Consider the following 17,874-nt stretch of genomic DNA (forward strand, 5'->3'; position numbering starts at 1 on the left):
CCTCCAGGGCAGGAGCACGGCCCCGAGCCCCCAGGCAGCGAGTGGGGCACAGCAGGAGAGGGGTCAGCAAAGGGGACAGGGACATGGGGTCAGCCCCATCTGCTCCGTGGGTGCCCAGCGGGGGTGGCCTCAGGCCTGCGCCTGCCTCTGCATGAGGCTCCTGTGGGGAGCTGGGGGGCAGTGCGGCCTCAGCCCCAGACATGGGGGGCTGTGAGGGGGGGGCACGGATCCGTGCTGGGGCACCTGGGGGCTGGGAGCAGCACGGGCAGGATGTGGGGCAGGATGTGGGGCAGGGAAGGAGCTCAGCACCCCCATAAAGCGGTTGGGGGGGGTGTGGGGGGAGCACCCCAAAGCTTGGGGGGTTTCAACTGGAGCAGAATAAAGGAGCGAGGGAAGTGAACTGGGGCTGCTCCCTGGGTGAGCGGTGGCCATGGGGAAGAGGGGGCTGGAGAACCCCCCCTGGGTCCCTGAGCCCCATGGCCCCTAACCCAGCACCTGGGGATGAACTGAGCCCCCAACACTGCAGGAGAAAAATACACTTTATTTACAAGTAGAAATACCTTAAAAATGCCCCTTTCTGCCCCCTGGGCGCCCCAAAGGTTGGGGGGGTCCCGAGGGGGCAGGGGGGTCCTGCCTGTGGGTGCAGGCAGAGCCAGGGGTAGTGCCCAGCCTGGGCGCAGGGAGCAGCGGGGGGGCAGCCCCAGGGGGGCAATGGGACGAGGGGAAGGTGCCCCCCCCATTGTCCCATCACCCCCCCTGGAGCTGCTGTAGCCTTGGGGGGGAGATGGGGACAAAGCTCAGAATTTGGTGTCCTTGAGCTGCTGGCGATTGGCCTGGAAGGGACAGAGCAGGAGGGGCATCGGTGATGGAGGCATCAGTGATGGAGGCATCGGTGATGGGGTCACCGGTGATGGGGGCATCAGTGATGGAGGCATTGGTGATGGGGACATCGGTGATGGAGACATCGGTGATGGAGGCATTGGTGATGGGGGCATTGGTGATGGAGACATCGGTGATGGAGACATCGGTGATGGAGGCATTGGTGATGGGGGCATCGGTGATGGGGGCATTGGTGATGGGGGCATCGGTGATGGGGGCATTGGTGATGGGGGCATCGGTGATGGGGGCATCGGTGATGGGGGCATCAGTGATGGGCATCGGTGATGGGGGCATTGGTGATGGGGGCATCGGTGATGGGCATCGGTGATGGGGACATCGGTGATGGGGAGCATTGGTGATGGGAGCATCGGTGATGGGGGCATCGGTGATGGGGACATCGGTGATGGGGACATCGGTGATGGGGAGCATTGGTGATGGGAGCATCGGTGATGGGGGCATCGGTGATGGGAGCATCGGTGATGGGGGCATTGGTGATGGGGACATCGGTGATGGGGGCATCAGTGATGGGCATCGGTGATGGGGGCATTGGTGATGGGGGCATCGGTGATGGGGGCATCGGTGATGGGGGCATCGGTGATGGGGACATCGGTGATGGGCATCGGTGATGGGGGCATCAGTGATGGGGGCATCGGTGATGGGGGCATCGGTGATGGGGACATCGGTGATGGGCATCGGTGATGGGGGCATCAGTGATGGGGGCATCGGTGATGGGGGCATTGGTGATGGGGAGCACCCCCATAGCCCCACAGTGGGGGGGGGTCAGGTCCTTACCTTGCCCTTGGGGGTCTTGGCCGTGGCTATGCGGGGCGAGCGGCGCGATCCGGCGCGGGGGGAGCCCTTGGCCGTGGCCTTGCGGTTGGCGCGGCGCAGGAGGCTGTTCCCCAGCTTCTTGGGGGTGTTGAGGATGCTGAAGGCCAGGGACTGGCGGCGCTCGGGCTGCGGAGGGGTCAGGGTGAGGGGGGGGCACAGGGGTCACCCCATGGCACCCCCAGCACCGGTGCTGGTGCTGCTCTCACCGGCTTGCCGGGCGCCGGCTGCAGGCTGTGGTGCTGAGCACTGCGGCGCTGTGGGGTCTGTGCCCGAGGGAAGCACGTGGGAGGCTTCTTGGGCTGCGGAGCAATGGGAATGGGGATGGAAGAGGGAGAGGGAGCAGAGCTCAGAGCTGGATCCTGACCCAGGGGATGCTCCAGCACCAAGCCCTGCGCTGGAGCCCATACTGGGGAGCACCGAGAACCACAGAGAGGTCTGGGATGGAGCTGAGAGCTCCTCCAGCCCCAACCCCTGTTACAGGCAGGGACCCCTTCCACTGGAGCAGCTGCTCCAAGCCCCTGTGTCCAACCTGGCCTTGAGCACTGCCAGGGATGGGGCAGCCACAGCTTCTCTGGGCACCCTGTGCCAGCGCCTCAGCACCCTCCCAGGGAACAGCTTCTGCCTCAGAGCTCAGCTCAGTCTCCCCTTGGGCCTGGTGGCTCTGGCAGTGCTGGGAGCGGCCGCACTGGGTGATCTGAAAGGTCTCTCCCGTCCCAAGTGGGCTCTCTGGTCTATGGTTCTTTGTGCTGTGTGGCTCTAGGGCTCTTACGTTTTATATTCTATGCTCTATGGCTCCATTCTCCACGTTTCATGCTCTGTTACATGTTCTCTATTTCTTGTTCTATGTTTCATGCTCTATGCTTTATGTTTCATGCTCTATGTTCCATGCTCTATGTTTCATGTTCTCTGTTTCATGCTCTATGCCCTATGTTACATGTTTCCTGTTTCATGCTCTATGTTTCATGCTCTATGTTACATGCTCTATGTTACACGCTCTATGTCACATGTTCTATGTTACATGCTCTATGCTCCCTGCTCTATGTCCCTCTGTCCGCTCCATGCTCACCTCGGGGGTGTCAGGTCCCTGTGGTTCCTCACTGGCTGCTCTCTTGCGCTGCTGGCGGGTGGTGATGCCAGCCCATGCGGTGCCCAGGGTGCTGCGGCGCGGGGGGGGGCCCTGCGAGGGCTGCATGCTGGCACGGCGCAGCGTCTCCCGCGGGTCCCCCGTCTTCATCTCCTCATCCGTGATGGTGGCCAAGGAGTTGGAGGGCTGGGGGGGACGGCAACGGAGGGGTTACCCATGCCCCACACCCTGCGTGCCCCATGGCTGCCCCATTGCTGCCCCACGGCTGCCCCACAGCTGCCCCATGGCTGCCCCACGGCTGCCCCCCAGCTTCGTACCCTGCTCTCCAGAGGGTAGCAGGTCTTGAGGTGGGGGGGGCAGGCGCGGTTGCGCTGCTGCAGCTCCGCAATGCGGTTCCAGTCATCCAACTGCTCCGGCTCATCCTGGCACGTGCCGAGGTAGAGGCTGCTGCGGCCTGAACACGGAGAGAGGCAGGGTCAATGGGGGCTCCAGGCACCCAAAGGGAAGGCAGAGCCCCCCCCGCCCCATAGCCACGCACCGAGGCTGGAGCTGCTGCCCCCCTGCATGCGCCGCAGGGAGCTGCGGGTCACCGGGCGGTATCCGGGCAGTGCCATGAGCGCGGCATGGCCATGGGGGTCCTGTGGGGAGGAGGTGTCTGGGGGGAGCAGCGACTCCTGCGACGGGAACGTGGTGATGGAGCGAGAGGAGCCCGAGCGCCGGCGGCTGCGGGCAGGGGCAGCACCGGGATGAGCTGTGGGGAGGCTGCGGAAGGAGAGCTCAGAGCTGTCCAGGTCCTCGGGATGGGCTTCCTTCTGTGGGAGAGCATGGGATGGGGTGGGATGGAGGGAGCTTAAATCCCATCCAGCCCCAACCTGTGTCATGGGCAGGGACCCCTTCCACTGGAGCAGCTGCTCCAAGCCCCTGTGTCCAACCTGGCCTTGAGCACTGCCAGGGATGGGGCAGCCACAGCTTCTCTGGGCACCCTGTGCCAGCGCTTCAGCACCCTCCCAGGGAACAGCTGCATCCCAATATCCCATCTAACTCTTCCCTCTTCCAGATTGAAGCCATTACTCCTCATCCCATCCCTACATCCCTTGTCCCAAGCCCCTCTCCAGCTTTCCTGCAGCCCCTTTAGGCACTGGAGCTGCTCTCAGCTCTCCCCTTCACACAGCAGAGGGGCAGGATCCCTCCCTGAGCTGCTGCTCATGCTCTGGGCTCCAGCGCTCACTGCAGCCAGGTCATGGCCTTGGCAATGCTCACTTTGGTCATGGTGATGCTGATGGTTGTTCGGCGCCGCGCGGAGCGGGTCTGGCAGCCGGAGTCCAGCGACAGGTCCCCGCAGGAGCCGGTGCTGGAGCGGCGCTGGGCCCGGGTGCGGGCGGGCAGGGGGGTGAAGTAAAGGCTCTCCAGGGACTCCACCTTGCGCGGCAGCCGCCGCGGGGCTGGGGACTCCTCGGTACCGGCTGCCGGCAGAGAGGCCTCGGAGCGGGAGCGGGTGGTCTTCCTGTGCGACATGGCAGGGGTCAGGTTAGGGTTAGGGTTGGGTTAGGGTTAGGGCTAGGGTTAGGGTTAGGGTTAGGGTTACGGTTACGGTTAGGGTTACGGTTAGGTTAGGTTAGGGTGAGGTTTACGGTTAGAGCTAGGTTTAGGCTTAGGACTAGGGTTAGGTTAGGGTTAATGTAGCCGACGGTGCAGGATTAGGGTTAGGGTTAGGGGTTAGGGTTAGTGTTAGGGTTAGGGACCATTAGGGTTAGGGTTTGGGACCATTAGGGTTAGGGCTAGGGTTAGGTTAGGGTTAGGTTTAAGGCTAGGGTTAGGGTAGCCGGCGGTGCAGGATGGGCAGCACTGCGGCGCGGTGCCTGTACCTGCTGGTGTGCAGTGACCGCGATTCCTCCAGGCTGAGGTCCAGGCTGTCGGCGCTGATGTCAGCAGGGCTCTGGGGGAACAGCTCCTGGCCCTTCAGTGTGGTCTTCGGCACCTGGATCTTGCCAAGCTCCCGGAGCTGCTGGTTGGCAAATTCCACCTGGATGGGAAGCAGTGAGGGATGGATCCTCTGAGGGAGATGGCAATGGGGGAGAGGGTAGGAAAGAGTGTGAAGGAGGAAGAGAGATGGAAGGAGAAGGAAGGAAGGAGAGGAAAGGAGAAAGAAGGATAAGGAAGAAGCCCCTCTGTGCTCCCTACCTGAGCCTCCAGGCTGTGCACCTGGCTGGTGAGGTTCCTGCAGCTCAGCTCCGTCTCCTTGGCGTGCAGCACACTCTGCTGCAGCTCCTTGGCCAAGCGCTCGGACTCAGCCCGGAGCTCCGTGTTCTCCTTCTGGAGCTGCTCCATGGCCTTCAGCTTCTCTGCCAGCTCCTGGTTCTGCTGCTTCTTCGCATCGTAGTGAGTTTTTGCCTTCTCCATCTGGGAGGGCGAAGAGAGGAATCCGTCATCCTCCCCATGGGCATGGATAGGGATGGGATGGGGATGGGATGGGGAGGGATGGGGATGGGATGGAGATGGGACAGGGATGGGATGGGGAGGGATGGGGATGGGATGGGGATGGGATGGGGATGGGATGGGGATGGGATGATGGGATGAGATGATGATGGGATGGGATGATGGGATGAGGATGGGATGATGGGATGAGTATGGGATGATGGGATGGGATGATGGGATGGGGATGGGATGATTGGGATGGGATGATGGGATGGGATGATGGGATGGGGATGGGATGATGGGATGGGATGATGGGATGATGGGATGGGATGATGGGATGGGGATGGGATGATGGGATGGGGATGGGATGATGGGATGATGGATGAGGATGGGATGATGGGATGGAATGATGGGATGATGGGGATGGGATGATGGGACCATACTTGTCCTTTATAGTGCTCGGCCGCCTGCTCCTTCTGCGCGAGCTGCTCCTGCAGCTCCTCCAGCCGCTGCTGCTGCCGCGTGGCCTCCGCCTGCAGCTCCCCCTCCAGCGCCTGTGTGCAGGGAGGAGAGGGGCTCAGAGACCCCCCCCGTGCCCCACAGAGCTCAGAGCTCAGCCCAGGCCCCTGCTCCCCATTCACCTTCACTCTCTGCTGGTGGCTCCGCGCGCTCTTCTCGTGCTGGGTCAGCTTCTTGGTGAGCTCCTCCACCTGGAACATGGGGGTTAAACCAGTGCCAGGGACAAGATCACCCCTCGGGGTCCCAGCCTCGAGGCCTCTGTGGGGCTGCTTGTGCTGGGATTGTGGGGGGAAATGGGGCTTTTCCAATGGTGCTGCCAAGAGGCAGCCTCACACCACCACGGAGGTCAGTGCTGTGGTGAGGCACCGCACCTCTGGCCACAGCCAGACCATGTCTGGAGCTGGAGCATGGTTAAAGAGGGGGGAAAAAGGGATGTATGGAAGGAATGGGATATCCTGGCTTCCCCTAAATCCCATCTGCCTGAGGAGGCATCACAGGAGCAATGGTTCCCTATGGGTCACACTGGGAGGTGCTGAGCTGCAGGCAGCAGTTTTGGGATGAAGGCAAACACCTGGAGCTGCATCCCCACCACAAGCACAGGACGAGGGCACAGGGAACCCACCCAAAGCCGTGCTCCATCACCCACGTTACCTGCTTGGCTTGCTCCTTCCGAACCCCCTCCAGCTGCTCCACCTGCGGGCACAAAGCACGGTGACCATGGGAGCATCACCCAGCCCCAGGAGTGGGATGCAGGAATGCTCAGAGCCCCGTACCAGGGATGCAGGGATGTGCAGAGCCCCATACCAGGGATGCAGGGATGCACAGAGCCCCATACCAGGGATGCAGGGATGCTCAGAGCCCTGTACCAGGGATGCAGGGATGCTCAGAGCCCCGTACCAGGGATACAGGGATGCACAGAGCCCCATACCAGGGATGCAGGGATGCTCAGAGCCCCATACCAGGGATGCAGGGATGCTCAGAGCCCCTACCTTCGCCGCCAGCCGCTCCCTGTCCTCCTGCAGCTCCCTCCTCTCCTCCAGCGCCGCCGCTCTGCTGCTCTCCTGCTCCTTGCCCACAGCCTCCAGCTTCCGCGCTGCCTCCTGCGCCTCTCGCCGGCTCCCGGCCACGAGCTCCTCGGATGTGACCCGGATCCGCTCCAGCTCCCGTCCGTGCCGCTCCTGCGCCTGCCCCAGCTCCGCCTGCAGCCGCTGCACCGTGTGCTCCCGCTCGGCCGCGCGCTCCCGCAGCGCTGCCAGCTCTGCCTGCATGGAGCCCATAGCCTGGCTGTGCTGCTCCAGCTCCTGCCGGTGCTGGCTCTCCAGAGCACCGCGCTCAGCCTGCAGCTGCTGGCACAGGAGCTTGAGCGACGGCAGCTCCGCGGCCAGGCCCTGCGCGGTGCTGAGCTCCTGCCGCAGCGCGGCCACCACCTGCTCCTGCTGCCGGTGCTCGTCCCGGCCGCGCCGCAGCTCCTGCCGCAGCTCCTCCTCGCGCTCGCCCTGGCTCTGCCGCTCCCTCCGGAGCACCTCCATAGCCACGCGTTGCTTGTCCATCTCCTCCTGGCACCGCTGCACCTCCACCTTCATGAGCGAGCAGCGCTCGGCCGCACGCGAGGCTGCCGTGGCCATCTCTGTCTGCAGCACCCGCAGCCTCTCCTCCAGCTTCTTGCTCTTGTCCGACTCCGCCAGCACCAGGCGCTTGAGCTCCTTGCCCTCGGCCTCCTTGTCGGCCGCCTGCCGGCGCAGGACGGACACCTCGTGCTCCAGGCTCCCGACGAGGCTGCTCTTCCTCTCCAGCTCCTGCACGCACTGTGTGAGCTGCTCCTTCAGCCCCTCCTCGGCACGGCCGCGGTCCTGTGCTGCGGCACGCAGAGCTGCCAGCTCCTGCTCGTGGGCAGCGATGGTGCCGCGGCTCTGGAGCAGCTCCTGGCGCAGGGCCTCGGTGTTCCCATCCTGCAGCGCTTGTGCCTCCTGTGCTGCCTCCAGCAGCTTCTGCAGCTCCGACGCCTGCTCCCGGTGCTGAGCCCCTTCCTTGTGCGCTGCCTCCAGCGCCGCGGCCGCGCTCTCCCGGTGCTCCCGGTAGCGCTGCTGCAGCCCCTCCACCTGCACACGCAGGGCATGCACCTCTGCGGACAGAGCCATGCTCGGCTCTGGCTCCCCCTCCGAGCCTTTGGTGCTGTCTCCATCTATGGCCTTGCTCTGTGCAGCCTCCGCCGGCCCCTGCGGATCCGTGTCTCCCGGTGCGTTGAGCTCCCCCCGGAGCCTGGTGACCGATCCCTGCAGCTCCCGCAGCTCCTCAGTGCACGCGGCCCTGTCCCGGTGCAGCTCCTGCAGCAGCTCCCGCACCCGCGCCAGCTCCTCCCGGTGCCGGCCGCGCTCCACGCGCTGCTCATTGAGGCTGTTCTGGAGCTGAGCCTCCATCTCCGCCCTGCGCCCGCGCTCAGCCGCGCTCTCGGCCCGGCCCCGCTCCAGCTCCTGCCGCAGCCGCGCGGCCTCCTCCTCGCGGCTGCCGAGCTCCCGTCGGTGCTCCCGGAGCTCCTCCTCCAGCCGGGCACGCACCCGCTGCGCTTCAGCCTCGGCACCGCGCATCCGCTCCATGGCACCTTCCATCTCCTGGCACCGGAGCCGCTCCCGCGCCAGCTCCTGCGCGGCCGCCTCCGCCGCGCGCTGTGCCTCTGCCCGGTGCTGCTCCAGCGCCTGCTCTGCCGTGCGCTGTGCCTCCATCCGGTGCTGCTCCAGTGCCTGCTCTGCCGTGCGCTGTGCCTCCATCCGGTGCTGCTCCAGCGCCTGCTCTGCTGCGCGCTGTGCCTCCATCCGGTGCTGCTCCAGTGCCTGCTCTGCCGTGCGCTGTGCCTCCATCCGGTGCTGCTCCAGCGCCTGCTCCGCCGCGGTCACCCGCTCGCGCATGGCACACACCTCAGCCCTCAGCCGCCGCTCCTCGGCCTCCTGCTCCTCAGCCCTGGCACGGGCGCTGCTCAGCTCGGCCTCGAGGGCAGCCACACGCTCCTGGTGCTCGGAGCCCGGGCGCTGCTCCGGCGCCGCGGTCACCTCCTCCATGCGCGGCTCCGGCTGCAGGCGCTGCCGCTCGGCCTCCAGCTCTGCTATACGCGCCAGGCTGCCCTCCAGGCTCTCTGCCGCTCGTCTCTTCTCATCCTCCAGGATGCCCTCAGTGTTCCGCAGGGACTCCTCCAGGCACAGCAGCTGCTCCTGCAGGCGCCCGTTCTCCCGCGCCAGCCTCTCCCTGTCAGCCAGGCGCTGCTGGCTCTCCTTCAGCCTCGCCTCCAGCTCCTGCAGCTGCGCCTGCTGCGGGCCCAGCTCCATCATCCTGCCCTCCAGCTCCCGGATCCGGCGGCTCAGCTCTGCCCTCTCCGCATCCCAGGCGGCCTGCTTGGAATCCTGGGTCTGTGCCATGGCCTGGAGCTGGGTGCTCAGGGAAGCGTTGGTCTCCTGCAGGTGCTGGAGCTGCCGCAGCTCCTGCTCCAGCTGCTCCCGGTGCCGCTGGCTCTCTGACAGGGACTCCTGCAGGCTGCTCACCAGGCTGCCCAGCTGCTGCTTCTCCTCCTCAAAGAGGCCGCGCTGGGACTGCAGGGCTGCTTCCTGCTGCTGCTTCTCCTCCTGCAGCCGCAGCACCGTGGCCTGGAGCTCAGCACCCTGACTGGTGAGCACGGACACCTCCTGCTTCAGCTCCTCCAGCTGTGGGACACGAGGGGAAGGGAACAGAACACACATGGGCTCAGGGGTGACTCAGGCTGCTCTCCCCCAGGCAGCCTCCCATGGCAGGGATGGCTCCGGATGTACCTTCAGGGCATCCCCCAGCACCTCTCCCTTGTGGCTGCTGCTCTCTCCCAGCTGGGCCAGCTGATCCTGCAGCAGGGAGAGCTTCCCTTGCAGGATCTCGATCTTCTCCTCAGAGCATTTCTGGAGACAGGAGGGGTGGGACTGAGCTGCATCACCCCCAGGGCACAGATCCAGGCTGCCCAGGAGAGCACCAGGACCCCTTCCCATGGGATGCACCTGCAGCACAGCAGCCCCCCCAGCCCTGCCCACCTTGTCCTGCAGGGCTCCCCGCAGCTCCGTCTCCAGCTGCCCCTGCTTCTCCTGGGCCTGGGCCAGGGCCGCGTTGTGCTCCTCCGAGAGTTCATTCAGAGCCTCCTGCAGCTGCACCAAGTGGCTGCCGATCTCCCGGAGCTGCCAAGGGGGAAATCCCACATCCCAGAGGAGCGGCCGATGGGCAGCACCGCACAGAGCCCAGGCAGGCGCTGGGGAGGGTCCCCATGCGGAGCCCAGCGCCCTGCACAGCCCCAGAGCAGGACAGGACCCTGCAGCCCCCGTACCTTGAAGGAGAGGTCCCCGTTCTCCTCGGAGAGCTGGCTGATCTTCCTGTCCATCTGCCCCTTCTCGGTCTTCAGGTCCTGGCACTGCCTCAGGGCCTCGTGCAAGCGCGCCAGGAGGCTGCAGGGGAGGTTGGGAGCGGGGCTGATGCTGCTGGGGACGGCCCTAACCCTAACCCTAACCCTGGGTACGGTCCAGGACACCGAGGGGCATCGGTTCCCCTGTGCCATGGGGCCAAATGACCCCAGATCCAGCTCTAAAGTGGATCCGAGCACATGGATAAGGGGAGCAGGGAGAGATTTGTGCTTTGGCAGAGCCCAACAGCTCCACAGCAAGGGCAGAGGCAGCAGCAGAGCTCCAGCAAAGGGAAAGGGCAAAGCAAGGCCCAGGAGCTTGGGCATCCTTCCCAGGTAAACAGAGACAGGGCAAAGAGCAGGACGTGGCAGCAAGGAGGGACAGAGGCCAGGCCAGAGCCAGGCAAACCTGGGGGAGCAGCTGGGGAAGGGGAACCAGCGGCACCCCGAAGACTGTCAGTGACAGTGAGCACATCCCATGGGGTCTCCCCACAGCAGGGGGGGCTGTTCCCATGCTGGGGTTAGAGAAGAGCTCCAGGGAGCCCTTAGAGCAGCTCCAGTGCCTAAAGGGGCTGCAGGAAAGCTGGAGAGGGGCTTGGGACAAGGGCCTGGAGGGCCAGGCCAAGGGGAATGGCTTGAACCTGCCCAAGAGAGGGGAGACTGAGCTGAGCTCTGAGGCAGAAGCTGTTCCCTGGGAGGCTGCTCCTCCTGCCAGGAGCAGGGACATTCCCAAGGGATCACCTCTCGTTCTTCTCCCTGAGCTCCTCCATCTCCTTGGGCTCCAGCTGCTCTGCAGTGTGCTTCTCATGGAGCAGGGCCAGGCGGTCGATCCGCTGCTGCAGCAGAGTGATCTGAGCCTCTGGGGGGGGCAGAACAGACCCGTTACCCCCTGTGACCCCCCAGTGCCCGGGGGGGATGTGTCCCCCATGGAGCCACCGCATGGGAACCCTCTGCAGTGGGACATGGAGGAGCTGAGCTCCATTGGGTCTGGCAGCAGGGACCTGAGCCCCAGAGCCCCCCTGATCCCAGTACATCCCATTAAGGACTGACCCTTCTCGGTGATGAGCTTCCTGTTCTCTGCCAGCTCCACCTCCAGCTCATCCCGGTTCTCCCGCTCCGCAGCCAACTGCTTCCGGAGGCGCCGCAGCTGGAACTGGGGGGTCTGCAGGATGTCCCCCATGGGCGAGGAGGGGCCCGCGGGGAGGGCACTGGGGAGGGACAGCACCGAGCCCCATAGAGAGACAGCCCATAGAGAGACAGCCCTGCAGGCACAGACTGGGAACCCCAGTCCCACTGCAGGACAGGGAAGGGCCCAGCAGCTCTGGGCAGGGTCTGTGCTTATCAGCCAGACTCCAAGGAGCCGGATCCATCCCAGCTTCATCCCTCCCATCACACATCCCAGCTTCATCCCATTGCACGTCCCAGCTTCATCCCTCCCATTGCACATCCCAGCATCATCCCATTGCACATCCCAGCTTCATCCCTCCCATTGCACATCCCAGCTTCATCCCTCTCATTGCACATCCCAGCTTCATCCCTCCCATCGCACATCCCAGCTTCATCCCATCGCACATCCCAGCTTCATCCCTCCCATTGCACATCCCAGCATCATCCCTCCCATTGCACATCCCAGCTTCATCCCTCCCATTGTACCTCCCAACTTCATCCCTCCCTTCGCACATCCCAGCTTCATCCCTCCCATTGCACATCCCAACTTCATCCCTCCCATTGCACATCCCAGCTTCATCCTGCCCATTGCACATCCCAGCTTCATCCCTCCCATTGCACATCCCAGCATCATCCCTCCCATTGCACATCCCAGCTTCATCCTGCCCATTGCACATCCCAGCTTCATCCCATTGCACATCCCAGCATCATCCCTCTCATTGCACATCCCAGCTTTATCCTGCCCAATGCACATCCCAGCTTCATCCCTCCCATTGCACATCCCAGCTTCATCCCTCCCCTCACACATCCCAAGTCAAGCCGGAGCTTACTCCTACAGACCAGGTCTCTGTGCACTCAGCTGCATCCCCATGTCCCACCCATCCCAACCATTCCCACCAAAGCCAGGGCACGTACTTGTTGGTGCTGGAGGAGGATGAGGAGGATGAAGCAATCTTCTGCAGCTCCAGGAAACGCACCTCCCGCTTCTGTGGGAATGGGAGCAGTGGGGAATGCTCCTCGGAGCTGGTGGATGATGATGAGGGTGGTGGGGCTGGAAGGAACACGGGAGAAGAGGGATTGGCACAGCCACAGCTCCGCAGCAGCATTCCCATAGGGATGCATGGATGAACCCGGCTGAGGAAGCCACAACCCTGCCTTACATCCACATCCCACCCAGGAAAGCAGCACGTGCCACAGGCTCTGTTGTGCCAGGTGGGGATTGCCCAACGGGAATAAGGCAGCTCAGCCCTGGGCTGGGGGGAGATGGGGGGGGGGGGGGCTGGAATGGGTTGGGATGAAAGGACCTTAAAGCTCCTCCATTCCCAACCCCAGCCAGGGCAGGGACCCCTTCCACTGGAGCAGCTGCTCCAAGCCCCTGTGTCCAACCTGGCCTTGAGCACTGCCAGGGATGGGGCAGCCACAGCTTCTCTGGGCACCCTGTGCCAGCGCCTCAGCACCCTCCCAGGGAACAGCTTCTGCCTCAGAGCTCAGCTCAGTCTCCCCTTGGCAGGAGTGCAGCTCCCCCATCCCATCCTGCTCCTGCTGGTGCTGGTCCCAGTGCCAGTGCTGGTGCTCACCCTTCCTCTGCAGGAACATCTCCAGGTTCTCACTCAGACTCTCCTCATTGTCCAGCACAAACCTGAGGATCGCTGCCAGCTCCACCTGCGGCACCCAGAGCCATGGGGTGAGCAGCTCGGCCGCAGCCCCCATAGCCCGGTGAGCACCACAGCACCCATCCTGCCCCTGCCGTGGGGGTCCCGGAGCAGCAGGGGCAGCTCTGGGGGCACTTCCCAGGGGATGCAGAGGGAATTACCTGTGTCTCATAGTCGAAGCTGCTCCAGTGCGTGGGGCTCCTGCAGCTCATGGATGTGTGGTACAGGAGCATCACAGCCACCTGCAGTGAGCAGGGACCGTCACCATCACCCCCTGCCCAGCACCGGAGCCCCATGCCCAGCACCGGAGCCTGTACCCAGCACCGGTGCCCGTGGTTACCTTGGCCAAGGCCAGCTCCTCTCCCTCCAGCAGCTGCTGTGCCGGGATCAGGCTCTCCGGGGCTGACTTGTGCTTGCAGTGCTCTGCAATGGAAGCAGCATTCCCATTCCCACCGGAGCCCTGGCACTGGGAACGCTGCCCATGGCACACGGGCATGGGCTGGGGACCCCATAGTGTGCCCATAGGGGCTGAGGGAAACCGCAGGGCGCTTTCCACATCCCCACCCCACATCCTGCTTGGGGAATGGTTTTCCAGTGGGATTTAAGCAGCTTGAGGCCGGAGCAGGATGGGAACGCTGCCTCGGAGCCGCGGCACCGGCACCCGGCCCCGTTCCCCTGCACCCCTCTGCACCAATCCTGTGCTCCGGACAGCATTCCCAGTGGGAAGGTCCCTTCCTGCGGGATGGGGCAGCCAGACACGGTGTGTGATGGAGCACAGGGATGGGGCAGCCAGACACGGTGTGTGATGGAGCACAGGGATGGGGCAGCCGGACACGGTGTGTGATGGAGCACAGGGATGGGGCAGCCAGGACACGGTGTGGGCAGGAGCACAGGGATGGGGCAGCCGGACACGCTGCAGGCAGGGATGGGGCAGCCGGACACGGTGCAGGCAGGGATGGGGCAGCCGGACACGGTGCAGGCAGGGATGGGGCAGCAGGACACGGTGTGTGATGGAGCACAGGGATGGGGCAGCCGGACACGGTGTGGGCAGGGATGGGGCAGCAGGACACGGTGCAGGCAGGGATGGGGCAGCCAGACACGGTGCAGGCAGGGATGGGGCAGCAGGACACGGTGCAGGCAGGGATGGGGCAGCAGGACACGGTGCAGGCAGGGATGGGGCAGCCGGACACGGTGCAGGCAGGGATAGGGCAGCAGGACACGGTGCAGGCAGGGATGGGGATGCGGCAGCAGCTCTTACTCTGCAGGAAGGAGCAGATGAAGCTGATCCTCTGTGGCAGCGGCTGCTCCAGCGCCGAATCCGCGGCCTCGCTCAGGAGCCTGGGACAGAGCAGGGGGAGCTCAGCACCAGCACAGCCAAGGCAGAGCACACGGGGCCATGGAGGCAGCCCCAGCCCGGCCTTGGCAATGCCGGAGCAGCACCAGAGCAGTGCCAGATCGGTGCTGCTTCCTCCCCTGCACCATAGAGATGGAGGCACCGCAGGGGGATGCTGGCAGGGGGGATTCCTGCATCCCAATGGGGTTCCAAGGAGAGGATTCCCACATCCCCATGGGGTTAAAGGGAGAGGATTCCCACATCCCCATGGGGTTCCAGGGAGAGGATTCCCACATCCCCATAGGGTTCCAGGGGGAGGATTCCCACATCCCCACGGGTTCCCATGCCAGCCTATCCGGCTGTGCTCAGGAGCAGGCAGGGGCTGAGCCCACGGCTCCATAGCCGGAGATTAATGAGAGCCACCTAAATATAACCTGGAGCTGGAGCCAGAGCCGGCCCTGCCCCGTGCGGCTCCCGTTACACTGGGTAATTATAGCAGCAGCAGGCACCGGGAGCCTCCTGCCCTCCTGCGGCAGGGATCATGGCATGGGATGGGATGGAGGGACCTTAAATCCCATCCAGCTCCAACCCCTGCCAGGGCAGGGACCCCTTCCACTGGAGCAGCTGCTCCAAGCCCCTGTGTCCAACCTGGCCTTGAGCACTGCCAGGGATGGGGCAGCCACAGCTTCTCTGGGCACCCTGTGCCAGCGCCTCAGCACCCTCCCAGGGAACAGCTTCTGCCCAATATCCCATCGAACTCTCCCCTCTTCCAGGTTGAAGCCATTACTCCTCATCCCATCCCTGCATCCCTTGTCCCAAGCCCCTCTCCAGCTTTCCTGCAGCCCCTTTAGGCACTGGAGCTGCTCTCAGGGCTCCCCAGAGCACAGCAGAGGGGCAGGATCCCCTCCCTGAGCTGCTGCTCACGCTCTGGGGGTGCCCCCAGCACACGGGGGGTTCTGGGCTCCAGTGCTCACTGCAGCCGGGTCATGGGGAGCTGCTCCTCACCCAGCACCCCAAGTCCTGCTCCTCAGGCTCCATCCATCTCCCCCAGCCTGGGTTTGTGCTGGGGTTGCTCAATCCCCCGCTCAGGACCATCCTTCCCCTCCAGCTCCATCAGGACACACATCCGGAGCAGAGCACTCTGTGCTCTCCCTCCCATGCCCAGGACAGCTCAGGCTCTAATTGCTTTTGCTCATGGCCAAGGAACGTGGCTCCGGACGGACACGTTCCTCCCATCCCTGTTTGGCCACCTCAGGTCCTGATGGAGCAAACAGGCTCCATCCTGCCTGTATCATCCAATGGCCCCAGAGAACCACAGGTGTCCATGGGCTGGGAGCTCTGGTGCTTTCCCAAACCTTCCCCCCATCCCAACACTGCAGCTCAGGGAAACCTCCCAGTTCCCCTCACCTGAGCAGCCCTTATGGATATAAAGTACTTCCCAAGCACCTGATGCAACAGAGCCTCAAAGGACAGAAACTGCCCCAGAATCCCCCCCGGATGCACCCGGCTCCTTGTACTCACATCCTGCTGATGATCCGGATGAAGACGCTGCAGTCCCGGAGCTGGGACAGCTCCTGGATGGGCTCGGAGCACACATTGGTGCTGTTCACCTGCAGACAGGATGGGATGGGATGCTCAGGAGGATGAACCCAGCACCATTCCCTGTGTCCCGGCTCCGGACTGAGGCATCCAGCACTCAATGGGAATGGTGAGCCAGGACTCCCGGCAAACCACAGCCGGGATGTGGCTGCCCCAGGAGCTGCCCCAGCCCCGATCCCTTCCCGGTGCCGGTGCCGGCACATCCCGGTGCCGGCACATCCCGGTTCCGGGGGGGGGGGAGCATTACCCAAGCCAGCAGAGCCGCAGCCCTCGCTCCGTGCAGAGGCATCCTCAGGCTCACAGGTCACTGCCCACCTGCAACAGGGGAGGAGCAATGAGCACCCGGCACTGACAGCTCCTGCAGCCGGGATCAGGGGATGGGGATCACGGCATGGGATGTGTTGGGATGAAGGCAGCTGAAAGCTCCTCCGGCTCCATCCCCTGTGTCCATCCTGGCCCCAAGCACTGCCAGGGATGGGGCAGCTGCACAGGGAAGAGCTTCCCAATCCCAATCCCATCTCCTGCTGTGGGAATGCACCCGGCACCTCCCGGGATTCACCCCCGGGGATGGGGATCAAGAGGAGCCCCAAAGGACCCCACAGCTCAGGCTCCTCCTGCTCCTGCCGTGTCCATCCCGACCCCCCGAACCCTTTGAGGGATGTGAGTCCTGCTCCGTTCTCCTGCCCCCCCCGCACCGGAGCCGCCGCTCACCCCTCCCGTGTCCGAGCACCGGAGCCGCCGCCGGCAGCAGCGTCCCAAGGATCCCCCCTCGGGAACCCCCCCGAGCCCGGAACCGGAGCAAGGGGCCGGGGCCTGCGCAGGCAAAGGGCTCGGGGCCGGCACCGGCTCCGGGCACCGGGAACGGGAGGGGGCAGCAGCGCCGGAGCTCCCCCCGCTCGGCCCCAGCACCGCCCGCACCGAACCCCCCCGTTCCCCGGCCCCGGTGCAGGCCCCGGCCCGAGCTCACCCCAGCCCCGGAGCCGCAGGGAGCCCCAGACCCGCAGCGTTATGAACCCGGCGCCCCCGGAGCCCCGTCCGGACCCCCCCGTGTCCCGGAGCCGTTCCCGTCCCGTCCCCCCTCCCCCGGAGCCTTCGGGGCCTCACCGGGAGCAGCGGAGCGGCCCAGGCCGCCCGGAGCGCACAGAGCAGAGCCGGGGACGGCTCCGGCCTGGCCCGGGGCCACATCCACGTCACCGGCAGGGGGGGGGGGGGGGCCCGGAGCGGGGGGGAACCCGGTGCGCGCTCCCGATGAGGCCCCGTATGGCACCGGAAGGGACGCGAATGACGCCGCTCCCCCAGAGACGGGCCCGAGGCACCGGATGGGGGAGAACGGGAGCGGCGGGGGGGCCCGGTGCGCGCTCGCGGTGCGCGCTCCCGTTGAGGCCGCGCTCCCGATGAGGCCCTCACGGCACCGGAAGGGCCGCGGATGGCGCCGCTCCTGAGGCACCGGATGGGGGACAACGGAGCGGGGGGGACACGGAGCCGAGCGCAGAGCAGGGGGGGGGGAGCAGCGGGAGCCCCGGGACGGCACCGGGAGCGGAGCTCTCCTACCGGACACGGAGGCCGCACCGGGCCAGGCCAGCGCCGTCGTCGGGACGAGGCCGCGGAGGGCCCCGGGGCAGCGGTCCGGGCACCGCCGGGGGCTGCGCGCATCCGGTGACGGCTCCGGAGGTGCGGGCTCCGCCTCGGCCCCTCCGCGAGCACCGGGCCCGGTTCGGCCTCACCGGGACGGGCACCGGCGCTACGCGAGGCCCAGGCCGCGGCCTAGCACCGGAACCGCAGGACCCACGGGGACGGGACGGACCAGAACCCCCTCACCCCCTCCCCCCCCGATGGCCCCGCCCCTCCCGGTGGCCACGCCCCCTCCGCTCCCCCCCCCCTCCCGTACCGGCGCCGCCGCCGCCCGGTTCAAACAACAGCGCCTGCCCCTGCCGCGTCCTCATTGGCTGAGGGGAGCGTCACGTGGTGCACGCCGGGACTACAGTTCCCAGCG

The 17,874-nt window shown here is 65.3% G+C and overlaps 1 protein-coding gene and 1 long non-coding RNA gene across 4 annotated transcripts; both read right to left on the reverse strand.

Annotated features, from left to right (window-relative positions):
- Positions 1-521: 521 nt before the first annotated feature.
- LOC115945625 (nuclear mitotic apparatus protein 1) lies at positions 522-14,682 on the reverse strand. The gene is made up of 24 exons (XM_034072741.1): positions 14,618-14,682; positions 14,208-14,287; positions 13,290-13,372; positions 13,111-13,191; positions 12,875-12,959; positions 12,213-12,348; positions 11,181-11,338; positions 10,872-10,989; positions 10,059-10,176; positions 9,772-9,912; positions 9,523-9,642; positions 6,718-9,417; positions 6,380-6,421; positions 5,851-5,919; positions 5,653-5,763; positions 4,976-5,194; positions 4,660-4,817; positions 4,055-4,298; positions 3,333-3,606; positions 3,112-3,248; positions 2,777-2,980; positions 1,917-2,009; positions 1,672-1,836; positions 522-833 (listed from the first exon to the last, which is right to left on the reverse strand). Exons 1-24 carry the CDS (start codon positions 14,680-14,682, stop codon positions 798-800), a joined length of 5,637 nt encoding a protein of 1,878 aa, XP_033928632.1. The 3' UTR covers positions 522-797.
- A 1,120-nt stretch (positions 14,683-15,802) lies between these two features.
- On the reverse strand, positions 15,803-17,833 carry LOC117437986 (uncharacterized). Of its 3 annotated transcripts, none has more exons than XR_004550620.1 (3): positions 17,770-17,833; positions 16,129-16,196; positions 15,803-15,892 (listed from the first exon to the last, which is right to left on the reverse strand). It is a non-coding gene; the product is annotated as an uncharacterized lncRNA (long non-coding RNA). The 3 variants fall into 3 exon arrangements; XR_004550618.1 differs by lacking the exon at positions 17,770-17,833 and adding an exon at positions 17,433-17,655; XR_004550617.1 differs by lacking the exon at positions 17,770-17,833 and adding an exon at positions 16,986-17,065.
- Positions 17,834-17,874: the final 41 nt, after the last annotated feature.

This window comes from Melopsittacus undulatus, chromosome 2 (assembly GCF_012275295.1).
Source record: "Melopsittacus undulatus isolate bMelUnd1 chromosome 2, bMelUnd1.mat.Z, whole genome shotgun sequence".
NCBI classification, from domain to species: Eukaryota; Metazoa; Chordata; class Aves; order Psittaciformes; family Psittaculidae; genus Melopsittacus; species Melopsittacus undulatus.